The sequence below is a fragment of the Pavona decussata genome, unplaced genomic scaffold (assembly GCF_977016875.1).
Source record: "Pavona decussata unplaced genomic scaffold, jaPavDecu1.1 SCAFFOLD_233, whole genome shotgun sequence".
NCBI classification, from domain to species: domain Eukaryota; kingdom Metazoa; phylum Cnidaria; class Anthozoa; order Scleractinia; family Agariciidae; genus Pavona; species Pavona decussata.
In genome coordinates this window covers 4589998-4613860 of record NW_028145638.1, presented here as the reverse complement: position 1 = coordinate 4613860, position 23863 = coordinate 4589998, and the positions used below count along the sequence as shown (strand labels likewise).

Genomic DNA, 23863 nt, shown 5'->3' with positions numbered 1-23863 from the left:
AGACTAAAAAAATTTGAAGTGTATGGGATTGGCATCTAATAAAACCACCAGCCGTCATTTGAAACTCAACAAAATCCCGCGCTTCCTTGGTCGTGACGCCATGATGGTGCTATGATCATTCTCTCTTGTTGACGCTTATTAGGTCCTGATTACATGAGGGCGGTCTGGATTCAGACCAGAACAGACCTCTCCGACTAGTACGATTATAGGAGCGAATCTACACCATGCACCAGAGCGGTCAACAGAAGCGTCTTGGTGCGACTTTCGGACCAGATCGGTGCCACTTTCGGACCAGATCGGTGCGTGTCTTGCGTTGTGCATCCTGGAAAGGATGATACCTTAACTCGCGAGTTCCTAGACATTTTATGACTTTGGAGATACTTTAGAATAGAATCTCCCGCAATAATAACTAGGTTTTGGCGACCAGGATGCGTTTGCTCGCGCTTAGTTGACGACTCGGTGCGACTTTCGGACCACCTCGACGCGACTTCCTTGCCAGCATGAGACCAATTTAATACTACCATATGTATTTTATTACATGGGCTGACTGCTTTCACAGAGAAGCTCTGTGATTTTCAGACCAGCTTCAGCAGTAACATACTCACTGCTCCCCAGAGGTCTTCTTTGTTCTTTCTCCTCAAATAGAATTGAGCCGCCAACCGGGAGACAACGTCGTAGGGAACTGAGTAGTAACAACTGATCTGAGGTCATACCGGGCTTTGGGTTCGAAATGGTCATGTGAAGTCAGGGCCTTGTATCAATATGGAAACTCTGGTTAATCTGGATAAGATAGGTGCGCGCGCACAACGTGTAAATATACTGCACTGATATTTTTAGACTTGCCTCAAGTCGCCTTCTTACGCGCCGAAACAGTGACCGAAAACGGACTTTGAGAAAGTCTGTGGTTTCTTTTGCTGCCGGAAGTAAGTGTTTATACCTTCAATCCCATGAATCAGTGCAATTCCCTAGCCTCCTGCGAGCGGCGCCTTGCAGCAACATGATATCTTTGAATACTTCGACCTTTTGTACTTGAATGAATATTGCTTAATGGCGATCTAAATGTCTTAGGCTTATTCCAGCTGGCTTTTCGCTCCAAGGATCGCCGCATTTGACAGTCCTCTTAGCAGTTCAGGTAGAAAGTCGTCTTTTCGTGGTTACTGGTTTACTGGCTTCCCCGGCTTGCTTTGCGATTCGAATTAATTGAGGGGATCTCAGCATGATAGAGCTGCATAGAGGACCATAGAGCAGTTTGCTTAATCGAAGAACACACCAAGGTTAGTTATTCATTTTCCTTATCAGAGCTCCATCTTAACTATTGGGTTAGTCTATAAAATATCACGAATCTAAAACACAACATGCAATTGCAAATGTGCTGACCGCAACTAATATGTAGCTAATACGGTTTCCAAATTGCGAACCCACTGTGAATCCTCAATGTTGTGCATGCGTGCCACGCGGATCCACGGCCGATATGCAGTTCATCGGGTCGTGAATAGGTGACTATTCGATTCGACGTTGTTATTATTATTGTTATTGAGAAAAACACTTTTATTTATGCGAAAGAAACATAATAAAATATCTGGTAGAATATATGGTAAACGAACTTACAATGAAATAGAGAACGACAAATTCCTTTCTAATTATTTTTATCCTCGTGACCTCCTGTCAGTTTCATTTCACATAAAGGTTGCTTTGATTGACGTGCCGCTTTTAAAGACCAAAATTATTGTTTGCATAGTTAAGCACGCCAACTATTGTACTTACAATAAAGGAATAACAGGAAGTCCTTATTAATCCATATATTGTTCACGTATTTATATTGTACCGTAGAAGTTGATGAATATCTTCTAAGTTCTTAACCTGTTCCCATGTCATTACAGTCTTCTACACGTCGTTCTTTTGTGAAGATGTGTTTTCCCCATCGTTTATATCTGCTCAGAATCTTTTGTCTTAAATCAAGGGTTAATGCTGGTTCGAATCAGTGCTGTCGAATTTAAAATAAACGAGAAAGAAACAAGTTCGTTTCGATGTAGCATGATAGAACAGTACAATCTCAACCTTGATCATCAACGGTACGCCAAATTCTAAAGGATTTTTTTTTTTTTTTGATTTTATCATGAAACTTTCTACTTTTGAACTTAGCCGCTGAAATATTTCTGATATATTTCTACGCCACGTTGACTTTATTTTGCATTGTTCAATGGTCGAGCCGATGTGCGTGGGTGTTGGCGATGTTGGCTTTATATCGTAAATGCCCGCAGTTGTCTGATGTGGTGTTGATATCAGTCATATTTCACGCTTTGAACCTAAAAATAGAGAAGTGTGCAGGGCAAATGGCAGCACAAGAATTATTTTCTTTAAGCCATTTTGTTTATCTTTGTCCTTGATGACGTCCGATTATGTATCAACCCCATTAAGTCACTTTAAGACCAAACAATAATAATATAGTAATAATAAAGTAATAATAATAATAATAATAATAATAATAATAATAATAATAATCTATTTTGAAGCTAGCACAAAGATGTCCAAGACAAAATGGTGTTTTGCAAAATTGAAAACCTTTCGGGCATGAGCCGAGAATAACTCCAGACGGATGCAGAGCTGAAATTGAAAGCGAGTTAATTGTGCATGCGCGGCTAAACAGAGCGTTAATGAAAGTTATTAGACCCCAAATGAGAACTTCTATAGCTCATTTAAAAAACAAAATTAGTTTTCAAGATCCATAAAATATATTTAAAGCGTTACAAGCTTTAGTTATTCAGTTTTATCTTGATCTTAATTCGTGTTGTCCTTTGTTTATGTCTATGTGATTGTTAACTATGGTGATATCGATAATGACAATAAGACAAAGAGACTTCAAACCCACAACTTACCCTTTCCCAATTTTTTTTTGCCCCCTACCTACGGACGACTGCTTTTTTTTATGCCGGAGGGTGTTTTCATTAAAGAATCAGTGCGGAGAGCAAAGAATGAATCTTACTTTCCAAAAACAAAAATCGGTTTGGTCGATTAGGCGATGCCGGGAAAGAACCATTCTATTGATATCCAATAAGGACGGAAGTACTGTCCAAGAGATACATTTGAAAGGTCGCGAGGCGGGTTTTCAACAAACACCACTCAACCTACTCTAGGGTTGTTTACCATTAAATTTACTACCAAAACAATCTCGGGAATTTCGGTTGGAAGATGAATGGAACACACTGTTTGAGCAGTTCGTTTGATTGAAAACTTTATGAGATCTTCTCTTCCCTTTAGGACCTTCTGTTTCCATTCAGTACACAGTTTTCTTCAGTTTGAAGCATCAACTTCAGATGAAACGCATTCTTACCGACGACGGAAATTGCCAGAACGTTCTTTGTGGAAAGTAGTAAACAAGCAAAGGTTTCCTTTAGACTGACGTGGGATCTAAAGGGTCAAAATCCTGAGACGTTTGTCATGTTTCAGGTGCACTAACAGTGATCAGCATCAAATTTCTCCTTATAATATCAATGCTTATTCAACCCCTGAGGTCATGAGAATTAAGAATATGATCACCAAAGGTGGATTTTATTGACATTTGAATTACTTCTCCATAGTACGTTTATAAGAACAGTATAAGGACAAGATAGGAGAATTTGTTCTTTGATATTAGTGGGTTAAAGGGTTAAGAGAGCGAAGTCAAAGCCAGCTAGGAATTTCGGAAAACAAACAATAGCTCGTAAATTTAAGGCTTGGGATTCTGTTCCCAAAACTTTTCCGCGACGCAAAATTTTAGCGAGACAGGAAAACGACATCTAAAGTAGTTTTCTGGCCGTGTTTACACAAGACAACCGTAAGCAGCTGGCCCGTGATGTTGAATTAATTGCAGCAATTATGTTGTATTTTAATCACGATATAATGGCCTGTGGATTTGAACAAATGATGCACCACCAAAGTCGGCCGACCATAATAAATGATGTCGCTTCTCTTACTCAAAGAGAATTGCTCATGTACACCGCCTTATGTGGTTATCACAGACGAAAAATATCGTCCCAGAAAAATCCGGCGACCAAAGGAAAGAAAACCCAGGGCCCGGTTGTTCGAAAGCCGATTAACGCTAATCCACGATTAAAAGTTAACCGAGGTTTTCAGCTCGTTTATAAAGATGATTTTAAAGGCTCATTTTTAAGCTAATGGTAAAGAAATTTCTGAGGCAAAACAAAGGGTCAAATATCTTTTGGACGAATCCTTACGGATTAGTAAATATACTCAAATCAAAGTTCACGTTAACCCAGGATAAGCTTAATCGGGCTTTGAACAACTGGGTCCACGTTCTTTTCAGAAAGAAAAAAAAACTCCTTTCGATTTTTCTAGGAGGATCGAGGGAGTCTGTGCTTGTAGGGTCCACCTTTGAAAACCGGAATATTGATATTAGGGAGAGCTTGGAATGTGCGTGACTGAAATTTTAACAATACTGAAGAATCCCGCAGCTGGCCTGGGGGCCAGCATCGTTATATTAAAATAACACACGCAGACTGAGAACAGCGCATCTTAAAAATCTGGCATCAGATGTTGTTTACCGAGGAAAAATTTGCACAGTAAGTTAGCCGTAGTTGTTTCATTGACAATTATTTATGGTTTATTTGTTTTCAGTGGAATCTCGATTATTTGAACCCTGGAGTTTTCGAAACTCCCGATTCTTCGAGCCAAGAATTACTTCCCTTGGATTTACTTCGGTTAGATTTTTACCCCCGACATTTGGAACTCCGGATTTTTCGAACCAAATTCAGTTTCCCTAGGAGGTTCAAAAATCGGTATTCCACTGTATTTCCATTTTGCCAGAATTGTCTTTTTATAGCCCGTGTTGCTGCAGTTTTGGGAAGCACTATTTTAAAGTAGTTATAATCGATCTTTGTTTAAATCCACTCACTGCAAAGCGATTAAGATGATGCGATAACTAGCTACACGAGTACATTTTTGTTGAAAACCAATGCGTAATGGGTTTCAGTGACTTGGGGATCTGTGTCTTTGCTTGCTCGCTTTGCTTGCTCGCTCAAGACTAATTGGATTAGGCGAGTAAAAAATATATATATTGGTTGCTGATTTTATTAGTCGTTCAAACAAATAGTCGAGTTTATAATCGATTTAGTCAACGCTTATAGAAGCCTCTGTGACAAAAGGTTTTTGTCAGTATGCTTTCATTGTAGAGGTGGACAAATACTTATGTTCTTTGTTCATCCGGCCTCATGAAATGAAAATGATATGCAATCAAGTGTTTTTATTTCTTTGTTGTTCAATCATGCTAGCATATATGCCCTCGGGTTACATGCCAGCTAGCAACTGCCGATTTTTAAGAGCTTCTCTCAAGGACCGATAGTGTACAGATTTGGGAAATGCACCGACATGTTTCGTCGTCCTATTATAAAGGTACGTTCAGGAATGTCGAGAATCAAAATAGCGTGACAAGAAGGGCCGTAGTAACTGTTATTGTTAATCGATGTATTTTAACTTAACATGGTTAATGATCGACAGAGTAAAAACTAAAGCAGAACGTTCAACTAAACTAGCCTGACCGAGGAAAGGGATGAGAAAGTGAATTTGGCTGAGGCGGGCGAATAGTTAGGCGAATGCACCGGAGTTGAAAACGTCAGTTTGCAAATGAGCGTTCATACTCCAATAAGTGCCTCTCTACAATGTACTCTAGTTAACTCAGTGATCAGTTGGTTCTTAGTCTTTTCTGGTTTCTCTTTGTTCCAATTACAAACACATCCTTGAAACTTGAGAGAATTACGTCCTGATCTGCTGTCATTCATTTGATTATTGTCACACTCTTGGGTAACCTATGAAAAATTTTTAAAATTTGACACGGCAAGAAAGATGTTTGAAACAATTTAACCTCGGTGTGCTCATACAGCGTGCCTCCAAGTTACACGTGGGCGACAAAATGTTTTTGTTGATCACGTTCTATGTTATGTCTCCCTTTGACAAAAAGCTCTCACTAAATAATTGTTTATTCATTCGTAACGGTCAGAAAATTAATTTTAGTTGACGTTTTAATAAGCTGTACACGTGCTGTACAGCAAATGTGTTTTTGCTTTCAAAAAATATGTTTCAAAGCTAAGGTCTTTAGATTGGTCATTCTGGAGAGTCATATTTATATCGCACTTTTTTTTTTACCGATGGCTTAAAAAAATCATACCGACAGTACTGGTCAATCATTCTTCTAGACGTCATATCATGCACTCTTTTTTTATATATATATATATCAATATATAAGAACCTTTTTTATAACAGCGTCGAGGCTGTGATTAACTAAAATTTAAGAACATACTAAGAACATTACCCAGGCTGAGAGTCAGTTAAGAACATTTTTATTTTTACCAAATGTTTCTAAAATGAACAGTATAAATACGGACATCTTGTACCCAGCACTAGAGTACATGTCCGCCGCACAAAAGAGCATGTCACGAACAGCTTGACACATCTTGGTCACGTCCGCATAGATTTAATGAACAAATAACTTAAAGAACATCTTAAGAACTTTTCAGGCTCAAATTGTCAAAAAAAAAGTAAATAAATAAATAAATAAATAAGAACGATCAGCCTCAGCCCCAAAATAAGACGTTCTTAAAAATAAAAAAGAGCGTACATGTAAGCCGCGCAACAGAGAAAGTCACAAGCAAGAGGATAAGAATGAGATGGTGTTATGACAAAGTTATTAAAGTAACCCCCCCCCCCCCCCCACCAAATCTTTCGAGGAGTAACACCCCTCCCCCTTCCCCTGGTTGCCAGAGTACATTAGGAGATTAGGACATTAGTTAGGGGGCTGGAGTTCCACATTGTCCGTCCCTGGGATCGGACATTAGTTCACCCCGGGGCATCTGAAGACACAAATCATACGGGTTCAGGGCATTTTCTATATGTGCCCCCCAGCTTTGGAATGCCCTTCCACCAGAGCGACGTGCGATTCCATAGGTAGCTTTAAAAGGTCTGAAGACTTTCCTTTTTAGAAAGGCTTATTGTTGAGATTAATTAGGAAAAAGTTTTTAAACACTGGGAATTGATTTTAAGTTTTTATTTATTTTAGTTATATTTTAATTTTTAATTTTTAAGGCAATTTGATGTGAAGCGCTTGTGGACTTTTCAGGAATAAGCGCTATAGAAAAATTATTATTATTTATTATTATTATTATTATTATTATTATTATTATTATTATTATTATTATTATTATTATTATTATTATTATTATTATTTCACAGCCTCGTGATTTTCACCTCATTGTAGTGCTGTCACTTCCTTTCAATTTCTTCAGTAAAGGTGATAACTTTTTGTGATTAGCTACGTGTAAGGAGGCCAAAAATGAGATGGTAGATTCACAGAACGAACCGTGACTGGAACGATAACTACTTAACAACAAACTGTAAATGGCTTGAACCCATTACATTACCCAGTACATTATGATCATCCGGCTGAGTATAGTCCTGAGAAGGACTGTTTGTTGTGACATTGATTGACAGTTCAACAACCCGAGCGGAAGTCATCCTCTTGACTCAGATGATGACTTCCTCTGAAATGGTCGACTTCTGCTCGAGCTGTCGAACGTCAGTCAATGTCATCTCAAACAGCCCTCGTCAGGACTACAAACACCCGGATGATCATAATGTACGTACTTATAACCCGTATGCTGTCATAAAGCATTTATGTCGCTACACGGTCAGCTCAATCAGCTTTACCTCTGGTCAAATGCAGTCTCTTGTCGATGATAAATGTCTTTGAAACCGATCCCTCAAAAATATTCCCATATTGAAGTCATTTTCTCCAGAAATGAAAACATCATTAAATGGCAAAAAATTGTTCCTTCAAAAATCGCAGAATAATTTAATATTTATGTCCAGTGATCAACATCGTTTTCTCTTTACAACATTAGCCCATTCTCTAGCATTTATATAAGGAGCTGTGTCAAAAGACTCAATCACTTGCTCTTACCACCTTGATGAACCTTTAAATTCTCAGAACTCGAATTAGTATTAAGCCGGATGTGATCAGATAGGAGAATTCATCTTTCTAGCGTGCAGTTCCGTGACCGTGAGGAAATGTGTAGGGTTTTAGAAGGAGCAGGTGTTTCGATTAGTCCATGATTGTTTTGTCCTTTTAATTGCGAGCTATTGGGTTTCACGGAATTTATTCCGGTCAGGAAGTTGAAATGCTTGCTTTTTCAGTAGGAGTGGACTCATATCCGCCTTTACTTATCTTAATTTATCATAATCCACACACTCTCTAATATATAGCGACAGCTTTGTTTTTGCCTGAGCAAAACACGGAAAAAACTCGCACCGAGACCCGTCTTTGATTTGGGCTTCGTTTTAATTTCAGTTTCTCGTGTTTTCTCGGTCATGAGCTGTTTGTACTAGGCTTCTTATCCCTTGCCGGAGTGGTAAAGTTTGAGAAAAGGATCGTTAGAGGAACAACTGGCCGTATAGTCTCAACTAAAGATAAGGTTTGGATGACTGATATCTTACCTTAGATTTGCATATCGTTCGTCATTTAATTGAGGGGAATGAATATACGTTTTTCTTGATATCACACCGACGAAAGGTGGTAGATCTACTGATTTTGTATGTAGAGTTGAGTGTGTTTAAGATATACTAGAAATGAAGCTTTAAGCGGCCAGTATACTGACTACAAGACTTGAGCTTCTGTGTGTGCTGCAGGTGTAAAAGAAGAGACGCTTTTTTAGTATTACCACGCTTTGAAAAAAAAAAGGGGGGTTTTAAATTTCTTGTTATTTGCTTTTTGTCGCACCAGCAGACAGAAAATGGTTTGTTCAGACCACTTTAATATGGAATATGGTCGCTGGAAAACGCGCTTTCTTTTAGCTTAACGTCGTTATTTACGGTTACCTAATACCCATTCATCTACTAACAATACAAAGTTTGAACTTGATCCATATACGCTATTTATTTCATGACCAAAGCTAGGTTGATAACGTTAAATACACGCAAAGCGTGGGGTTTGTCACATCTTGTAGTTAATTCTCGCCATTTTTTGGAAATGTTTGAAAAATTAGAAGCGCCTCTGAGTTTGACAAAATTCAGCTCAGTCGCAAAATGGGAATTTCGTTCAGTATTCCGCTCAGTTGGTTCGCGCTAAATATAAGTTAGCCTCCGTTTTTTTTACATCGAAGCGAAAAAACAAATTTAATGCCAAACACTTAAGGTTAATAAACTTGTGTAGGGGAAATGGGGGTTTTGTTATCGTGGTCTCGGGTCATTTTTCTTTCGTTGTTATATTGCGGTAATTGCGATGTTATGTTGCGGTATTCGGGGTAAAAACCTGACATTTGAAAATGAAGTTTCGGTATTTCGTCGATTTTGGACGCATTATTGCGATTTTTTGCACTTCTTTTTGCGATATTATGGTTTCTGGCACTCCTGCCTCCTTCTCTTCTCCCCAACTCGGAGTCTCCTCTCTTCAAACACTAAGAAACACACATAATGAAATTTGTTGTGGAGGGTACAGGATGCACAAGGCGCTTTCAAATTTCGAGGCTGTTGTTAAAATCCTAAACTGTGACTATTCAAATTAAGCTGGGCTTTTCTGTGGTGTTAACGTTGCTTGTTCTGCTTCAGACAAGGTGTAAGGTTTCAAAGCATCAAAGACCACTCATTAATCAGTTCGAGCTTCCTTCTTTCCTACCTGTAAATGCACTGAAAGACGACTTATATTCTCTGAATTAAATGTTTTGATGCGGCATCGTTATTTTGAGCCAAATTTAGTGAAAAGATATTGTATGGCAATGAATTAGGAGAATCGTAAAAGTCTGAGCTATGAATAAAATATTTAGATCATTTTTGAACCATTTGTCTCTAAGATGAACTGAATCTGATCAAATCGTGTCAGGTTTCAGTCGCCTCAGGGCAGTTCCACTTTCGGATTTAAATTTGGCGAAAACCTGAACTCTCGCCGGAGGGTCACTTCGAAATTTCAATCAACAAGAAACTAATGGCTCTTTTATTATTAAAAAACAAAGCTAGGAGGAAGGGAGATAAAAGGGCGTAAAGTCCCGCCATAAATATGCAGAATTAGATTCTCTTCACAACTGTACTTGCCAAAGCGGAGATTCCAAAACGGTAGTTTTAGCTAGAGACTATCGCATCCAATACCTTTTTTTAGAGGGATTAATTTGTGAATACTAGCACAACTCAACTTATTCAGTCACAGGTTGGATTTATTTAGCTCAATCCCCTAAGCTAGGGAAAATTCTAAGGAAAAGATTTTAATTTCTCATGATAAGTAGATCCGAGCAACAACAGTACGTGAGCTGACGACTGGCAGACATTAATTTTCAGCTACTTTTAAAATGCATCTGAATATTCTGCACAGTTCACACTGTGTTAGTTGACACAAATATTCTCATTATACTGGCTAGTCAAAACTATATGAAGAGGTGAATGTAAAATATTGCAAATTCGTTGTTTTTAGTGGAGAGTGCACTTAGCCACTCCAAGCTAATTCAGTTATTGGCACTAAAGTTATCCAGATTAAACATTAAAATGGTTAAAAATCCCAACTGGCAGGAGGCATACCATGCTGGCTATTTAACAAACCCATATTTAAATTAAAGCCCACTGACGTTTTTGGCTTATTTTCTCGAAATGGAATTATAAAATTCCAATAAGTGTTCAATTCTTCCAAGTTGATTTTGTATTCCAATTTATAGGGATATCAAATAAGGCGCATGTTGTATGACATACAGGCCCTGGCCAGCTGGCCGGCCATAATCGATGAATATTAACTTTATCTCGCAGAGGACACGACTGGCTAGCTACTTAGCCCTGTAACCTCTAATATCAAAGAACAAATTCTCTTATCTTGTCCCCATACTTTTCTTATAAAAGTGCTCTGGACAAGGTCATTAAAATATCAAGAAAATTCACCTTGGGTGATCATTTGGTATTCTCATTTGCTATAAGCTAACTCAAACTCGGTTTACTTGAACTCCCCGCTAACTCCAACTATTTTAGCTCTCTCGTTTCCCCCGCTCAAATTGACTCAATTTTAAAAACTTCGGTCGGTTAACCTCAACATGTCAGGCATGGCTTCAAAGCGTTAACCACACAAGAATATAGAATAATTATTTACCATTGTTTGAATATGTACGACAGAGATATTTAACCTATGTTGCCCTAAAACACAGTTTAAAACAATTTAAAAGCTTTTCGCATCTCCAAATCATTAACAAGAATATCGTTTGCATATTGTTGGTATCCACTCTCCTCCGTCGTTGTCGATTCATAAAATAATACAATTAAAGTAAGGTAAAGTTTGCTGCCGATCTAACAGCTGCATTGTAACCTGTAATTTAGATGAATTGTCTGAGTGACTACGAGTAACAGTTAGGTTTCACGGTGAATTCGGTCTCTTTGGTTTAAAAATTTACGTCTTTGTGGTCTAAAATCGTATTTTCGGACAAAGGAATCGGCGATCTCATTTTGAGACCGGTAAGAGGTTTATTTTTTTTAGCTTTCCGTTTGATTGCGAAAGTGCGAAACACCTTACTCGGAAATATTAATGTTTAGTTGTCGCTATTGTCGGTAAGGTGTTATTGGAGAAAAATAATTAAAAATGAATTTCCGTACCGAAAAAGACTAAGAAACCACGTTCAACTTGATAGGCCATCCCTATACAGTCTTCGCTTCGCATCGGTCTCTCTTTCTGTTTTTCTCGAGAAACTGCGCGTCAAAAATCGAGCTTAATGATACATATCTTCGAGATGATATCTATCTTCCCCAAAACTGCCATTTTGTAACGACCCGCTCTAAAGGGCATTCACAGGTCGTTATTAATGAGAGTTGGTTTAGCGATCTGATTCACTTGAAGTTGTATCTAAGCCACAATATACATCAGTATTACCTTGGAAACAGCCGAGAAAGGGAACAAGCAATGAATCCGATATTTTTTCCTTTTTGTCTAAAATTTGGTCGCGCGAGCGATGGAACACGACAATTTTTAAGGGGATGGGTTAAAACACTTTAAAAAGCGTGAAAAATCGGTTCAACTTTATATTTTAGTAGATAAACAAATATTATCGTAATTTTTAATGCTAATATCGTATGGTAATGGTGAGCGTATTCTCTCCATATTTAGCATATTTTAATTTTTCGTTTACTTTAAAACGATCTCATACAATGACGTCGTTTTCCGTTTTTATTGGGCGAACGGTGATAAGCACCGATTAAAATTACTCGTTGTTCGCAAGGACCATATAAACTCTTAAGCACATGGATTTTTCCATCGACGTAGCTCCATTGTGGTGAAAATTTTCAGGTTGGTATGAACGGCATTGTGATATACCATGCGATATTTTAAATGTGTTCATAAGGCATCCTGAATTGGCAACTAGGGGGCATTTAAGTAAAGTTAGCAAGGTTACACTGAATTCTGTTGAATGTCTGTGACGGTCTTTACTCAGTTCTTAGTCAGTAAACAAACTAGTTCACATTGCTCATTCGATAATTTACCTTTTTCAAGTCTCTTTAGATAATCGATTTCCTATATCATTGCAGGTCGCTTTCGCTAAGCTGGTGAATAATATTCATTATTTATCTTTCATCAATATTGATTTTTATGCACAGTCGCCGAACTTAAATTGCTTTTTTTAAAATCTAGCTATTTCGAGTTTGTGGGTATATTACACATGCTTATCTGCTTTCCTTGAACAATTCTACGCAGTTTTGGTCGATTGTAAATTATTGCGCAAAGTGAATTGTTTCAGACGAATTTTCTATTTCTCTGTTTTCTTTTGTTGACACTGTTCAAACAGGCGATTTTGACTACAAATGAGATATTTTATTTGCATCGTGGCTGTACTTTTGTCTAGTCTGTTGCTATAGTATTCTGTTAGGTTTCAAATAGTTCTGTTTCTTATGGCGTCATAGAGACAAACTCGTTTCATTTAAATGTACAAGTATATATCGCAGCTGGATTTTTTGAAACTGGCTGCGCCGCGCAAGTCATGCTTCCTCAAATTGCGGCGCGAATTGTGTCCAAAGTCGCCAATATAAAGACATAATTAAGGTCGTGTAGTGTTTTCCCCTCTCCTGTATTCTGCTCTTCCCCGTCATTCTGAGCCTTCCCGAGGCAAAAAAAAAAGGAAACGTTTTTTGTTGTCGTTTCAAGAAAACTGCTCAATTTTCACCGGCCTCCTTTTCAAAAAATCGGCGAGTAATAGCCAGCAGTTTTCTTGCGGGTCCTTGCGGTTCACTGATCGCCGAGCCTGAGGAATTTTAACTGTCACCCTAAAACAAATTTTGGTGGTTTCTTTTTACTGATATAGGAATAATAAGTGTCGTTGGATTTCAACCAGCTTTGCGATCATGAAACGTTGTGTTAACTGATCACTGCAGACTGTGATAGTAAAGCGAAAACACCCGCTCTGGTACGCACGCGAAAGTTTGCTTTGGTGTCCACTAAGTTTGCTGCTTTTACTTCTCGTTGGGTATAGCGGGCGACCGCTCGTCTAAACAAACTATGCCATAGACATGCCGAAAACTGTTTTAAACAATCATCTACCGCATATGAGGCCCTTTTGTGTGCAAATTATACAATGGAGCAGAGCAAATAGTTTATAACAGAGATCAAGAAGGCTATTGAATGAGTTCCGTTTCACACATGCAGTGTCTACATGATTAACTGCTCCATTAGTGCGAAATTGTTTTGACTAGCTTCAGGTTTCCTGGCGGTAAGCTATTAATCGGCGTAGGGGACATAAAAAATCATTTAAAAGTTCAAAAACCTATATGTGTCAAGCCGTATTTTTGAAAAGGTACTCTACGAGCTCTAGCAGGGTATTGAAAAAGTGGTCGATGAAAGCTTTTGCACTTCTCGTGAAACGGCATCGAAACACGGGTTTCGTGGCCCCGAGAAGGTTCGGAATGACGCGAAAGAAAGAAGGAAAGAAAAAAAGAAAAAGAGAGAAAGAAAGAAAAGAGAGACGAGAGAGAAAAAAAGACTACATGATCTTTTGTTTTTCTTTGCACTCTCAAAGAAGCATGAATAAAGCGGACCCGTTTTTAAAAATAGTCGCTCATAACCCGGCTTTGATAGTACAAAAGGCATTCTGTGCTAGTTGATTCATGATCAGTCCGCGGTGAGTTGTTCAAACAACATCTCTCAAAAGCGATCGGCAAATTTCGATTGTTTTTTGAGAAAGCAATCTATTTTAAATTAAAATTTTCGGAACTGATGAATGGCTCTCCTGCAGCGTTTTTTTTTTTTTTTTTTTTTTTTGAGAGATATTCAAAGAATTTATTAATGATATAAATGCATGCAAACCGACCGCAAAGCAATTACTTAAAATCTTTGCAGGAGCATTTTTCACTCACGGATATTGATCGGAAGATAGTGATTTATGATGGCAGAACTGATTTACCTGTGGCTCATTGCCGAACCACCGAATCTACGATTCCACTGTAAGTCTTTACAAATTCAGCGAAGCTGTTTATCACGAAAATAGGTACATTTCTTCCGGAATCGTAAGGTCGAGTAATACCAGTATTTTCACGCAATTTTTTGCCCAATGGTGCTGCTTAGAAACCTGAGATTTTTAGTTGAAACGACACGTCTGTGTTCTGCAACATGGGAATTTGTTGTGCGTAAAGTTGGTGATACCCGCAACCAACAATTTTAACTGTAAATGCAGTACTGTTGCTGGAAAACTTGCGCGAAAATGTTGTCCATGTTACTTGGCCTTTAGTGTGGTGACGACATTTGATGGCCGTTCCAAGCGACCTGAGTACCAGGCCAATTTTCATCGGCAGTCTAATGATAAATATTTTCTGTGAAAGCCTCTCATTTCAACACCTATGAGGTTTTTGACGAAAAACGCTTCTCAAGATGTTGGTAGAATTTCTCGTGTTTAATGTTGTTGGGCTGCAAATTGTCCTTTCATTGGCTGACAAGGCTAAAACTTGTTGAAAGTGTCAAATTAGCGCCTTCAGTTTCCGAACGAAATAGCTTATTCTCTCTACTTAAATAAAGCCGCCTCTCTCTCTTTCCTCCTATAAATAAACACCCCCTTTTAGACGTATTAATTAGAAACAATGGCATGAAGTAACTGGGCAATGTCTAGCCTCCTACGCAGCCGTTCTTTGGCTCGGGCTTGGCAATTATTATTATTATTATTATTATTATTATTATTATTATTATTATTATTATTATTATTATTATTATTATTATTATTATTATTATTATTTGCTTCCATGTTGCGACAATGCATAGATTTTGCCGCGCTTAAAGCTGGAATAGTATCAAATGACTCTTTGTCATCATTTGCAGCCAAAAAATAATGGCCTGAGAAATTTTCATTACAAACTGACAGCTTTAACCTTCGTGAATCTTTTCGCTGTTTGTGGCTACGGATGGGGCACAAAAAAAGTGTCGGCGTTGTCATGTTTTGCCCCATGTCTAGGACAAAAATGTTAATAACGTATTAGTCCATTCTGTTCATCTCATTGTTACAAATGGTAGTTTAGAGGCAACTCCGTATGGACAAAATATTGACAAAATTTAAATTTAGTAAATTATTGTGAAAAAAAATTCCCATGACACTGCCCCTTCAGTTAAAATCTGAAGTTAAAAAAAATGGTGATTTCATTTAGTCATACTGCCCACAAAACAACTGCGGCGTATCACTTATAGAAAGAGGTATGAAAGATGGTACGCCGGTGTCTTGTCTAAGTGAGAAATATATATAATATCAGTTAGCGACACATGCATACTCGCGGAACAAAATCCGAGTCCAAACAGGAGTCGAACCTATGGCAGAATGGCTTTCATTTGAATTGATAGTCGAGTACCTGACGATTTCATTCACAATCAGTGGGCTCAAAAGCCAAGGAGGGATAGAGATTTTCCCATATGGCTATAGATCTGGCTCCCCGTGTAAAAACTCTTAGCGATATGTTTTTTAATTATGCAACCTTTGGCGGCGTTTGTTTGCCTTAGTAATACAACATGTATGTAACTAAAGACGACTTTGTTGAGAGCTTTCACTGAACAAAACTACGGTTGTCGATACAATTTTACATGTTCAAAAGTTCAGTTTTCCTCTTTAGCTAGACCGTAAAATCTTTCTTCGCAATTTTCACAAAGTGATCAATTTCCTCAATTGCTTTTATGGCGATGAACGTTAACACGTCCTTTGACAACTTGACGTGTTTAATTGTCAGGTCTTTCAGTTTATGTTTGTCGGTGAGCGATGCAAATGACCATGATTTTCACAGGTGTTTTTTGCAAACCACGTTGATCGGAAGCAAATTTTCAAGTTCGGTGAGTATACCTCGTATTTATTGTATCTTACTTTTTCAGTGTGGAGTTCTGATTGCGCTTATTTTCGTCGGATTATAAAGCGCTAAACATTGTGTTTCATGCAGCTTTGGCCGTCATAATATAGTAGCGATGGAATTATCACCGTATCACTTTGGAGCTTATCGCTGACACGTTTTTAACGTAGCAAGTTCCTATCTAGATAAAACCATGTTGCATTTTAGAAAGTTAGTGGCTTCATTCAAAGTTTCCCGAGTTGTCCACCCTCCTACTAAGGATATGTGCACATGAAACAAGACAAGCGCCGTCTGCGAAGCAAACAAAAGGGATAGAACCATCTTGTTTTCTCTATATTGTACCGCTTTGCGTTTTTCTCTTTTCCCAGCGTCTTTCTCACAAAAACATCCGGCTTTTTCGCTCTGCTAATGTAGATCTTCCAGTTAAAAAACACCGTCAAGAATTGCATTATTTTGTTATACTGTTAAAATTTCCGCTTTTCGGCTTGTCAAACGATTTTGCTGTGGCATATTTTTTTGTTATTAAGTAAATGCAGAAAGTTCACTAAATCGAATGACTTGTACTTAAAAGCTTTTCGTTTGTCATACAAGGCATCTCTGCCTAAATAAATAAAGACGAATTGTGCTATCTTGCTTTCCGAAAGCTCTATGTAGGGGCTCAAAAATTTTAATAAGCCAAATTTTAAGGTAAAAATATCTTTCCTAGCTACGAAGAAACGCAAGGTCCTAGTACGAGGCTCTCGAGTAAGTCGCCTTTTAACCCAACCCGGTAACTGCAGAGCATGTGTGTATTTTAAAAGCTTTTTTTCCCTTTTTTTTTTCAATGGCAGGAATATTCTTAATTAATTGTACATGTACGATTCGAAAATGTCTCAAAATGTTCCGGCCAAAGCAAATTGATGTGTTTTTGTATTGATTAAAAGGAGAGATAATTCGTTAAAATAATTGGGCTGATTTTCTAGGATAAACGAGTGTTGATAATTCTGTTAATTAAAGGTAGCAGCTACATGATATTTATATCTGTATTGGGTACAGTTCAAGCTAGCATATATAAATGCGTAAACAGGATATTGCGCGCGCAATGTTTGAACTAAGACCGATTGACCATAACTCTTTTGTTTTGGGACGTTTGCAGTATTTCCTCCAGTTTTAGCCGGGAGGTGGGGGGGGGGGGGGGGGTGGTTGACGAGAGGGAGGGAGGTAGGTAGGTTGTAGATTATAATTATGTTTGCCGAGGTAGGTGGGGTAAGTATCGTTCGAGGGAGAGGGGGAATTAAGGTGAATGGGACTATCATTTTTCGGATATTCCTCACTGAAATTCGTGCCCTCAAAATATATTTTTCCTTTTTATTCAATTGTTCCTGTTAATCATAAGATAACCTCAAAAAGTTAACCGCCAATATGGGTTTTATTGTTCTAGTTTCGGTTTCTTAGTTAATTTCCATAGACAATATCCTCTGCGTCAATTTGTCTTCCTGGTCTTGCTGTTTGCCACCAAGGGACTAAATATTCAAACGGGTTGGAGCGAGCAGCTTTGACGATTACTGAAAAAAACTAACTTTTCCAGCCCAGCATGATATGATCAAAGCAACGGAAAAAATGACACAAATAGGAGGTGAAAGGAGGGGGGGGGGGGAGAGTGTGCCGAAGGGAGAGGGGGAGACACAGTTAGCACAGGGACGGCTATTAGGCTATTATCGGGCACACGAACAAAATAGGTGTTAGATGGAATCCTGCTAAGATTGTTGTGAAGAATTGCACTTGTGACTAAGGTTGAAGAAAGAGCCGGATAACATGTAGAGCGCTTAAACAAAATTTCCATCTTTGTACACTATATTCTTAAGGTGATTGTTTTACTAATTTTTTTGCGCGTTCAATGAAGGAGAAGGCTTCCTAATCTGTTTGTGGTCCGATAATTTTGCATGTGTGTTACCTGTGTTACCAAGTGGAACGATGATTTTCGGGACTTATTTGCAACCATTATGTATTTCTATTGGTAAGCATTTTTTGGTCAACTCTAAACTAGAACTGCTCTTTTTTGACCAAGGAATTGACGACGTATTTTGAATTCGTAAAATTTCTCTTTACTGTGGCTAAACACAGCTTCTCTAGAGGTCAGCAGTGTAAACTTGCTCCTCGAGGATGCGTATGTTGAAAGATTCTAAGAATCTTTTCCTTGATGATTACACACGAGTCTTGCATCGGTGAACAGTAATTCCGATTTTCTACGTTCCGAACAGCTTAAAACGCACAAAAATAGCATTGAGATGCCGAACATCTGCACGTGCGCAGTTTGATAAAACATCGCGAGAGCTTCATATCGCGCTTAATATCTGTGCTCTTGACTTATGTGAAATCTTGTTATTTCAAGGGACTATGTCAGCTGGGGCACACGCGCAGTAGAGTCCAGTTGAGACTAATTTGCATATGACTCGTCGCAGGATTTTTGCTTTTCCGCCGTTGCAAAAGCTTGTATCGCAACAAAGAGCTTCTGTATTTACTAAATAAATTTGTACTAAAAAAACCCAGCAAACTTTCAGAAAATGAACGCGATTCAAACAGATAAAAACAGCTTCCTTCCCGACGGTATTTGAAAAAGTTGGGCCCACCATTTCAAAGTGCTTCTTATCAAAGCGCGCATGCGCCTGGGTGACATAGTCCCTTTAATTTGTTGATAGCAATAGTGTTAATTCTTCCTCTCTCTGTAAGTACGGGACTGATTTCTTCAATGGAACAAATAAATTGCTGTTGTTGTTGTTGCCTAAATAAATACTCTTTTTCTCAAAGTACAGTTATTTTGGCGTAAAATTCAAATGAGATTATAAAAATAAATAAATCATAATAATAAAAAGTAAGTAATGAATCTAAAATGGACGTTTACCAGAGCATGCACGTAATTTCGTGCCAACACGATTTTTTTCGTGACTCCAAGTCAGTTTTCTGCCGCTAGTTAAGACTGATGGGTGAAAAAAGATTTTCAACAAATAAAAAGTATTTTTATTATAAATCTGGTTGCCATGGAAGGACTTAAATGGCCAAGAAATTTCACAAGTAAATCCTTGTTATCATTTTAACAATGTCAACTGAAGTTGAGGCTTGTCGGCTATTAGCCCTGAAGCACAGTCTATTATGGAGTCGAGTAAAAAGATCTCTCAACACCCAACCAACGATCTATTCCTCTTTGAAATTGAAGTTTTTGGCGTCAACTTCATTTCTCACTGGCATTAACATCTCGAATGTATTCATATATTCTACACCTGTTGTTTTGTTTTGATAAAAAAGTTGTATTCTTTTTATATTTTTGTTTTCAAAGCAGTATAGTTTTGTAATTATTTCGTTTTATAGGGGTCAGGTTAATATACTTCCTTATCTATCTCGCATCGATTTTCCTCCTTTGCACCTGCTTGGAAACAGCAATTAACGTGTCCCTAAAGTTTGCGAGCAGGCAAATATCACATGATTGAGAGCACATGATTTACTCGAGCTACAATCGCTTCATTTTGTATTTCGATATGATGACTGTGATGATTTTCGTTCCTATAATCCTGCGTAATGAAATACGGTTACTATTGATGAAAAACACAGACAGTCTCGACAATTTGTTAAAAAAAATAAAACAAATCTTTTGATGAGACCGCTTTATTTGCATAAAACTGAAGATTTATTAGACAAACTGTTACTAATGCAGACGCCCTTTACCTTTCAAGTTCCATCTTAAAGTCATATGACAAATATTCTGGGCAGTATTTTTGTACTTTGCTCTCCACTTGAATAAACCTTTACTTTAACAAATCCAGTCTGTGTTGGTACATAAACTAGAACAACGTTGTTTACATTGATGGCTATCGATTCTTATACCCTGCAGTATAAACTTCATTCTACGCCGGACACCGGTAGTTTTCCTGCACGCAAGCTTACCATTTTGAAGCTAAAGACCAAAAAAAGCACCCCTCAATCTTTCCTCTGCCGTTACTCTTTAAAAATTGACTTATTTTTGCCTTTTTTTTTTGATAGGGCTGGCGTCTAGGAACAGCGTCTAACAAACCGTCATTGTTTGAAGATCATATCATTGGCTTACAAAGCAAAGCAAACAGAGAATCAATTTAATAATTCAAGCTGCACTTGATCGGGAAGTTCTAATTTACAGCTTGAGGATATTCCGCGAGTTATCGTTACTGGATTAACAGTCATGGTGTATTGTTACCTTGGTGGATAGAATTTCTAAAGGAAAGCCGCTTACTGTCTGACCTTCTGTAAGAGCCAAGGGAGAACAAACAGGACAAAAGCCGAGACTCGTTGGTCTTATCTTTACGCTCACGGCATGAAATTAACAGCAGTTGATGAACGGCTTGACTGAGTCAGGTGCGAGGCAACGAGAGAAAGATTTTCAAGTAGTAGTTTGCTTTGACGCTCGATTAAAATAGGTTTGGATATCAAGTGGTATAAACATGAGGGTGCCATCAAAAGGAGCGAGAATTCGCCTCGTGATACTGACGACCTTCACAGTAGCGCTTCTTTATTTACTTTCCGTCACAGAAGCGGAAAACTATACAGTCGGTCTGCTTATTCCAATGAAGGGGGCTCACTACACTAAGAAAGGAGTTTATTATGCTTCAGCGATTAGCATCGCCGTGGACGAGATAAACAGACAAGAGAACCTCTTACCCGGCAACAACATCTCGTTTATTTGGAACGACACAAATTGCAACGACGAAAACAAGACGATTCGCGCGCTTATGTACCAGATGTATGAGGCAAAAGTCTCTGCTATTATTGGACCAGGTTGTAACTGCAATACTTCAGCTCGAAACGCAGCCGCATTCAACGTACCCATGATCTCTTACGTGAGTACAAGGTTTTATTTAGCTTCTCACTTTATACTTATGTGCGTATATATTAAGCTGAATACTTGATTAGTACCTCATTTTCTCGTACGCAATTTCAACCGGGATTTTGACGTAAAAAATGATCATGTGCTTGATTCTGCATGTTTTTGTATTTCCTGTTACAATTTTTACAATTTTTAGAAAAATGGCTTTTCTTTACTATGAGCCAAATTTGCGTCTGGTTAAAAAGCTACAGTTGATTGTCTCCATAGAGCAAGTTCTTTCCTAAATATTCTTAAATATTACGTGTCTAAAAAAAATGCGATGTTTTTAATTATTATATTCGCATTCTTGTATCAACTTATATGCATGTACCAGAATCGACTGGTGAATCTGTTTTGTTGAAAACACTTCTAAACAGCTTCTTATCGCCGAATTCTGTTTCCTAGCAGATGTTGGACTCTTGTTTAATTTTTATTCTTTTTTACTTGCTCCTCCAATATTAATTGTGAATATAACCCCAGGACATCAATTTAATAAGGCGAGATGTTTTTTTATGAACATTTTTTTTTTCAAGAGGTCAAAAGAAAGATATATTTTGGAGATCGGCTTAAGGCATCACAACAAGAAACACTTCTCCATCATTTCCAGAATTTTGTTTTACTTATGCCGGAAATTACAAAGATCGTGTTAAAGATATACGGTAAAATTCATTAATATCAAACCAAGGGAGGGCAAAGTTGTAAAGTCTTTGATTTATTGAGGGAAAAGAACAAAACAGGCGGGACGAAACTAATCAATAGTTTATTTCGAGCCAAACAAAGAGTCTCCGCTTTTCTGTCGGATATCATAAAATTTAACAGCGTTTATATGAATGCTTACTGTTTTCGTTTAAAGGGTGTTGAGTGCACTCAGTTACTGCTAAATTTTAAGGATTTGTCGTAGATCGGTTCTGTTTTAGGCCAGTTAGAATAAAACACGTTTCCAAAGAGTATGCGTTCTGAGACTTGAGTGGATTCGTAAGGAAACGAAACAAAAGTTTGGTCTCCTTCACCGAATAACAGCAAGATTCCAACATGGAGTTCTTATTTACATTTTCATTACACCAAAAGCTATTGTGAAAATCTATTCAGAATGTGCAAAAAGTCATTTTAATTTAGTTTTACTTGAGCTTTTATAGCATGAAATATTAAACTGCTCTGGATAGCAAAACTTAAATTAAGGCTTGAGGTCTTTGTGCCTACTAGACCCCATTAATGAACAAAAAATGCTATTTCTAGTACCTCTTGCATATGGAACGATTCTTTTGGTGTTTGAAGACTTTTCAAAGTGTTTTATACTTAGTTGAACTGTTAAATACTTGGCGTGAAAAACTTATTGAAGATTAATGATATGCAGCTAGAGAAAAGTTTCCATGCGAGTAGACATGGTTCTGAAGTTTTCTTCCAACAACCAAGAGCTGAATTTTACTACTGATATATTAACTGGATGCGTAAAAGTAGGTTTACACGTGTCATTTTTGCTTCAACGTTTGTCGCACTTAACCCGTTAACCCCTAATATCAAAGACCAAATTCCCCTATCTTGTCCCCATACTTTTCTTATAAAAGTACTGGGGAGAAGTTACTAAAATATCAAGAAAATTCACCTTGGGTGATCATATCCTTAATTCTCATGACCTCAGGGGTTGAGTAAGCATTGATTTTACAAGGAGAAGTTTGATGCTGATCACAGTGAGGGCTTAAAGAGTTAAAGAAAACGGAAGCAAGATTGGCAATCTCAACACTGAAAAACACATTTCCACGCTGAGGAAGAGTTTGGTACCGATTTGATTTCTCAGTGTTTTAACTTTGTGTGATTCCAAGCAACCTCCAGCTTGAATCGTCAAGCCAGTTGTGTCGGCTTTCTTATGCTTCAGGAAACCACCAAGGTTGACTTAAATGAAATCAAAACGAAATACAGGAATTTAAGCAAACATGATTTTGTAACAATCATACTATCTCACCAAGTTCTCAGCTCCAGCTGTGCTTTTTTCCTCTTCCAAGTAGTCCTCACAAAAGCTCAGTTGCTTGCCCCCTCCCCCTCTTCCCCCCCCCCCCCCCCTCGCGTAAACCACTTTTTAGCGAATCTTGGTATCTTCAATAAATATTTGATTTATTATTGGAATACAGAGCGCTTATTGGAATTCGGACACTCAGAAGGAAGCGATTATGGAATAGTGCTGCTTATTAAAGTGACCTTGCAAGACTTGTTCTATTTTTACACCTGAATCAACACGTCACACAAAGAAGTTCTGCGGAAAGATTTTGCAATTTGGATAAAAGCAATTTTTAAATGATTTTTGAAAAAACCTTTAAATTTGCCGCAATTTTGGCTCACCACTTGACTTAGTCTTCTCTCGGTTCTTCTCGGGGCTGTGACGTAGATTAAGAACACTTTGCTTCAATTTCGTCTTAGCTGTTCAACTAGTTGTTCACTTTCTGTGTTAGGCAAGCTCTCTTCAGCCGATGACATTGCAGATATAACACGAAGACCGACAGCAAGATGTAAAATTCGCTATTTTCCTTTCATTTCGTTTGCAACGCTCTAGCGCTGGTTCCTTAATCTACGTCACATGACGTCCGTCGGCCTTGCTAGTCAGCGGCACGGGGAAACCGCAAAAATACAGAATTTTAAAAAAAAATGGGCGTTGTGTAACGACATTCACGGGGAAGTACTCATCTTTATATGAGG

At 38.0% G+C, this 23863-nt stretch overlaps 1 protein-coding gene and 1 long non-coding RNA gene across 6 annotated transcripts in view; one reads left to right on the top strand and one right to left on the bottom strand.

Moving 5' to 3' along the window:
• The window catches only part of LOC146458521 (uncharacterized), a 33460-nt gene that overhangs the window by 6475 nt on the left and 3122 nt on the right, over positions 1-23863 (bottom strand). The gene's annotated exons all lie outside the window — the stretch shown is intronic.
• The window catches only part of LOC146458520 (atrial natriuretic peptide receptor 1-like), a 44554-nt gene continuing 21707 nt past the window's right edge, over positions 1017-23863 (top strand). Inside the window, exons 1-2 of one of the 5 annotated variants that reach the window (XM_085091023.1) lie at positions 1017-1274; positions 20320-21149. In XM_085091023.1, coding sequence (XP_084947149.1) covers positions 20754-21149 — 396 coding nt within the window. In that variant the 5' untranslated portion in view covers positions 1017-1274; positions 20320-20753. Of the gene's footprint in view, positions 1275-4380; positions 4560-8335; positions 8460-12143; positions 12290-14124; positions 14434-20319; positions 21150-23863 lie in introns of those variants that run through there. The other 4 variants (XM_085091024.1, XM_085091025.1, XM_085091027.1 and 1 more) reach the window with 4 other exon arrangements.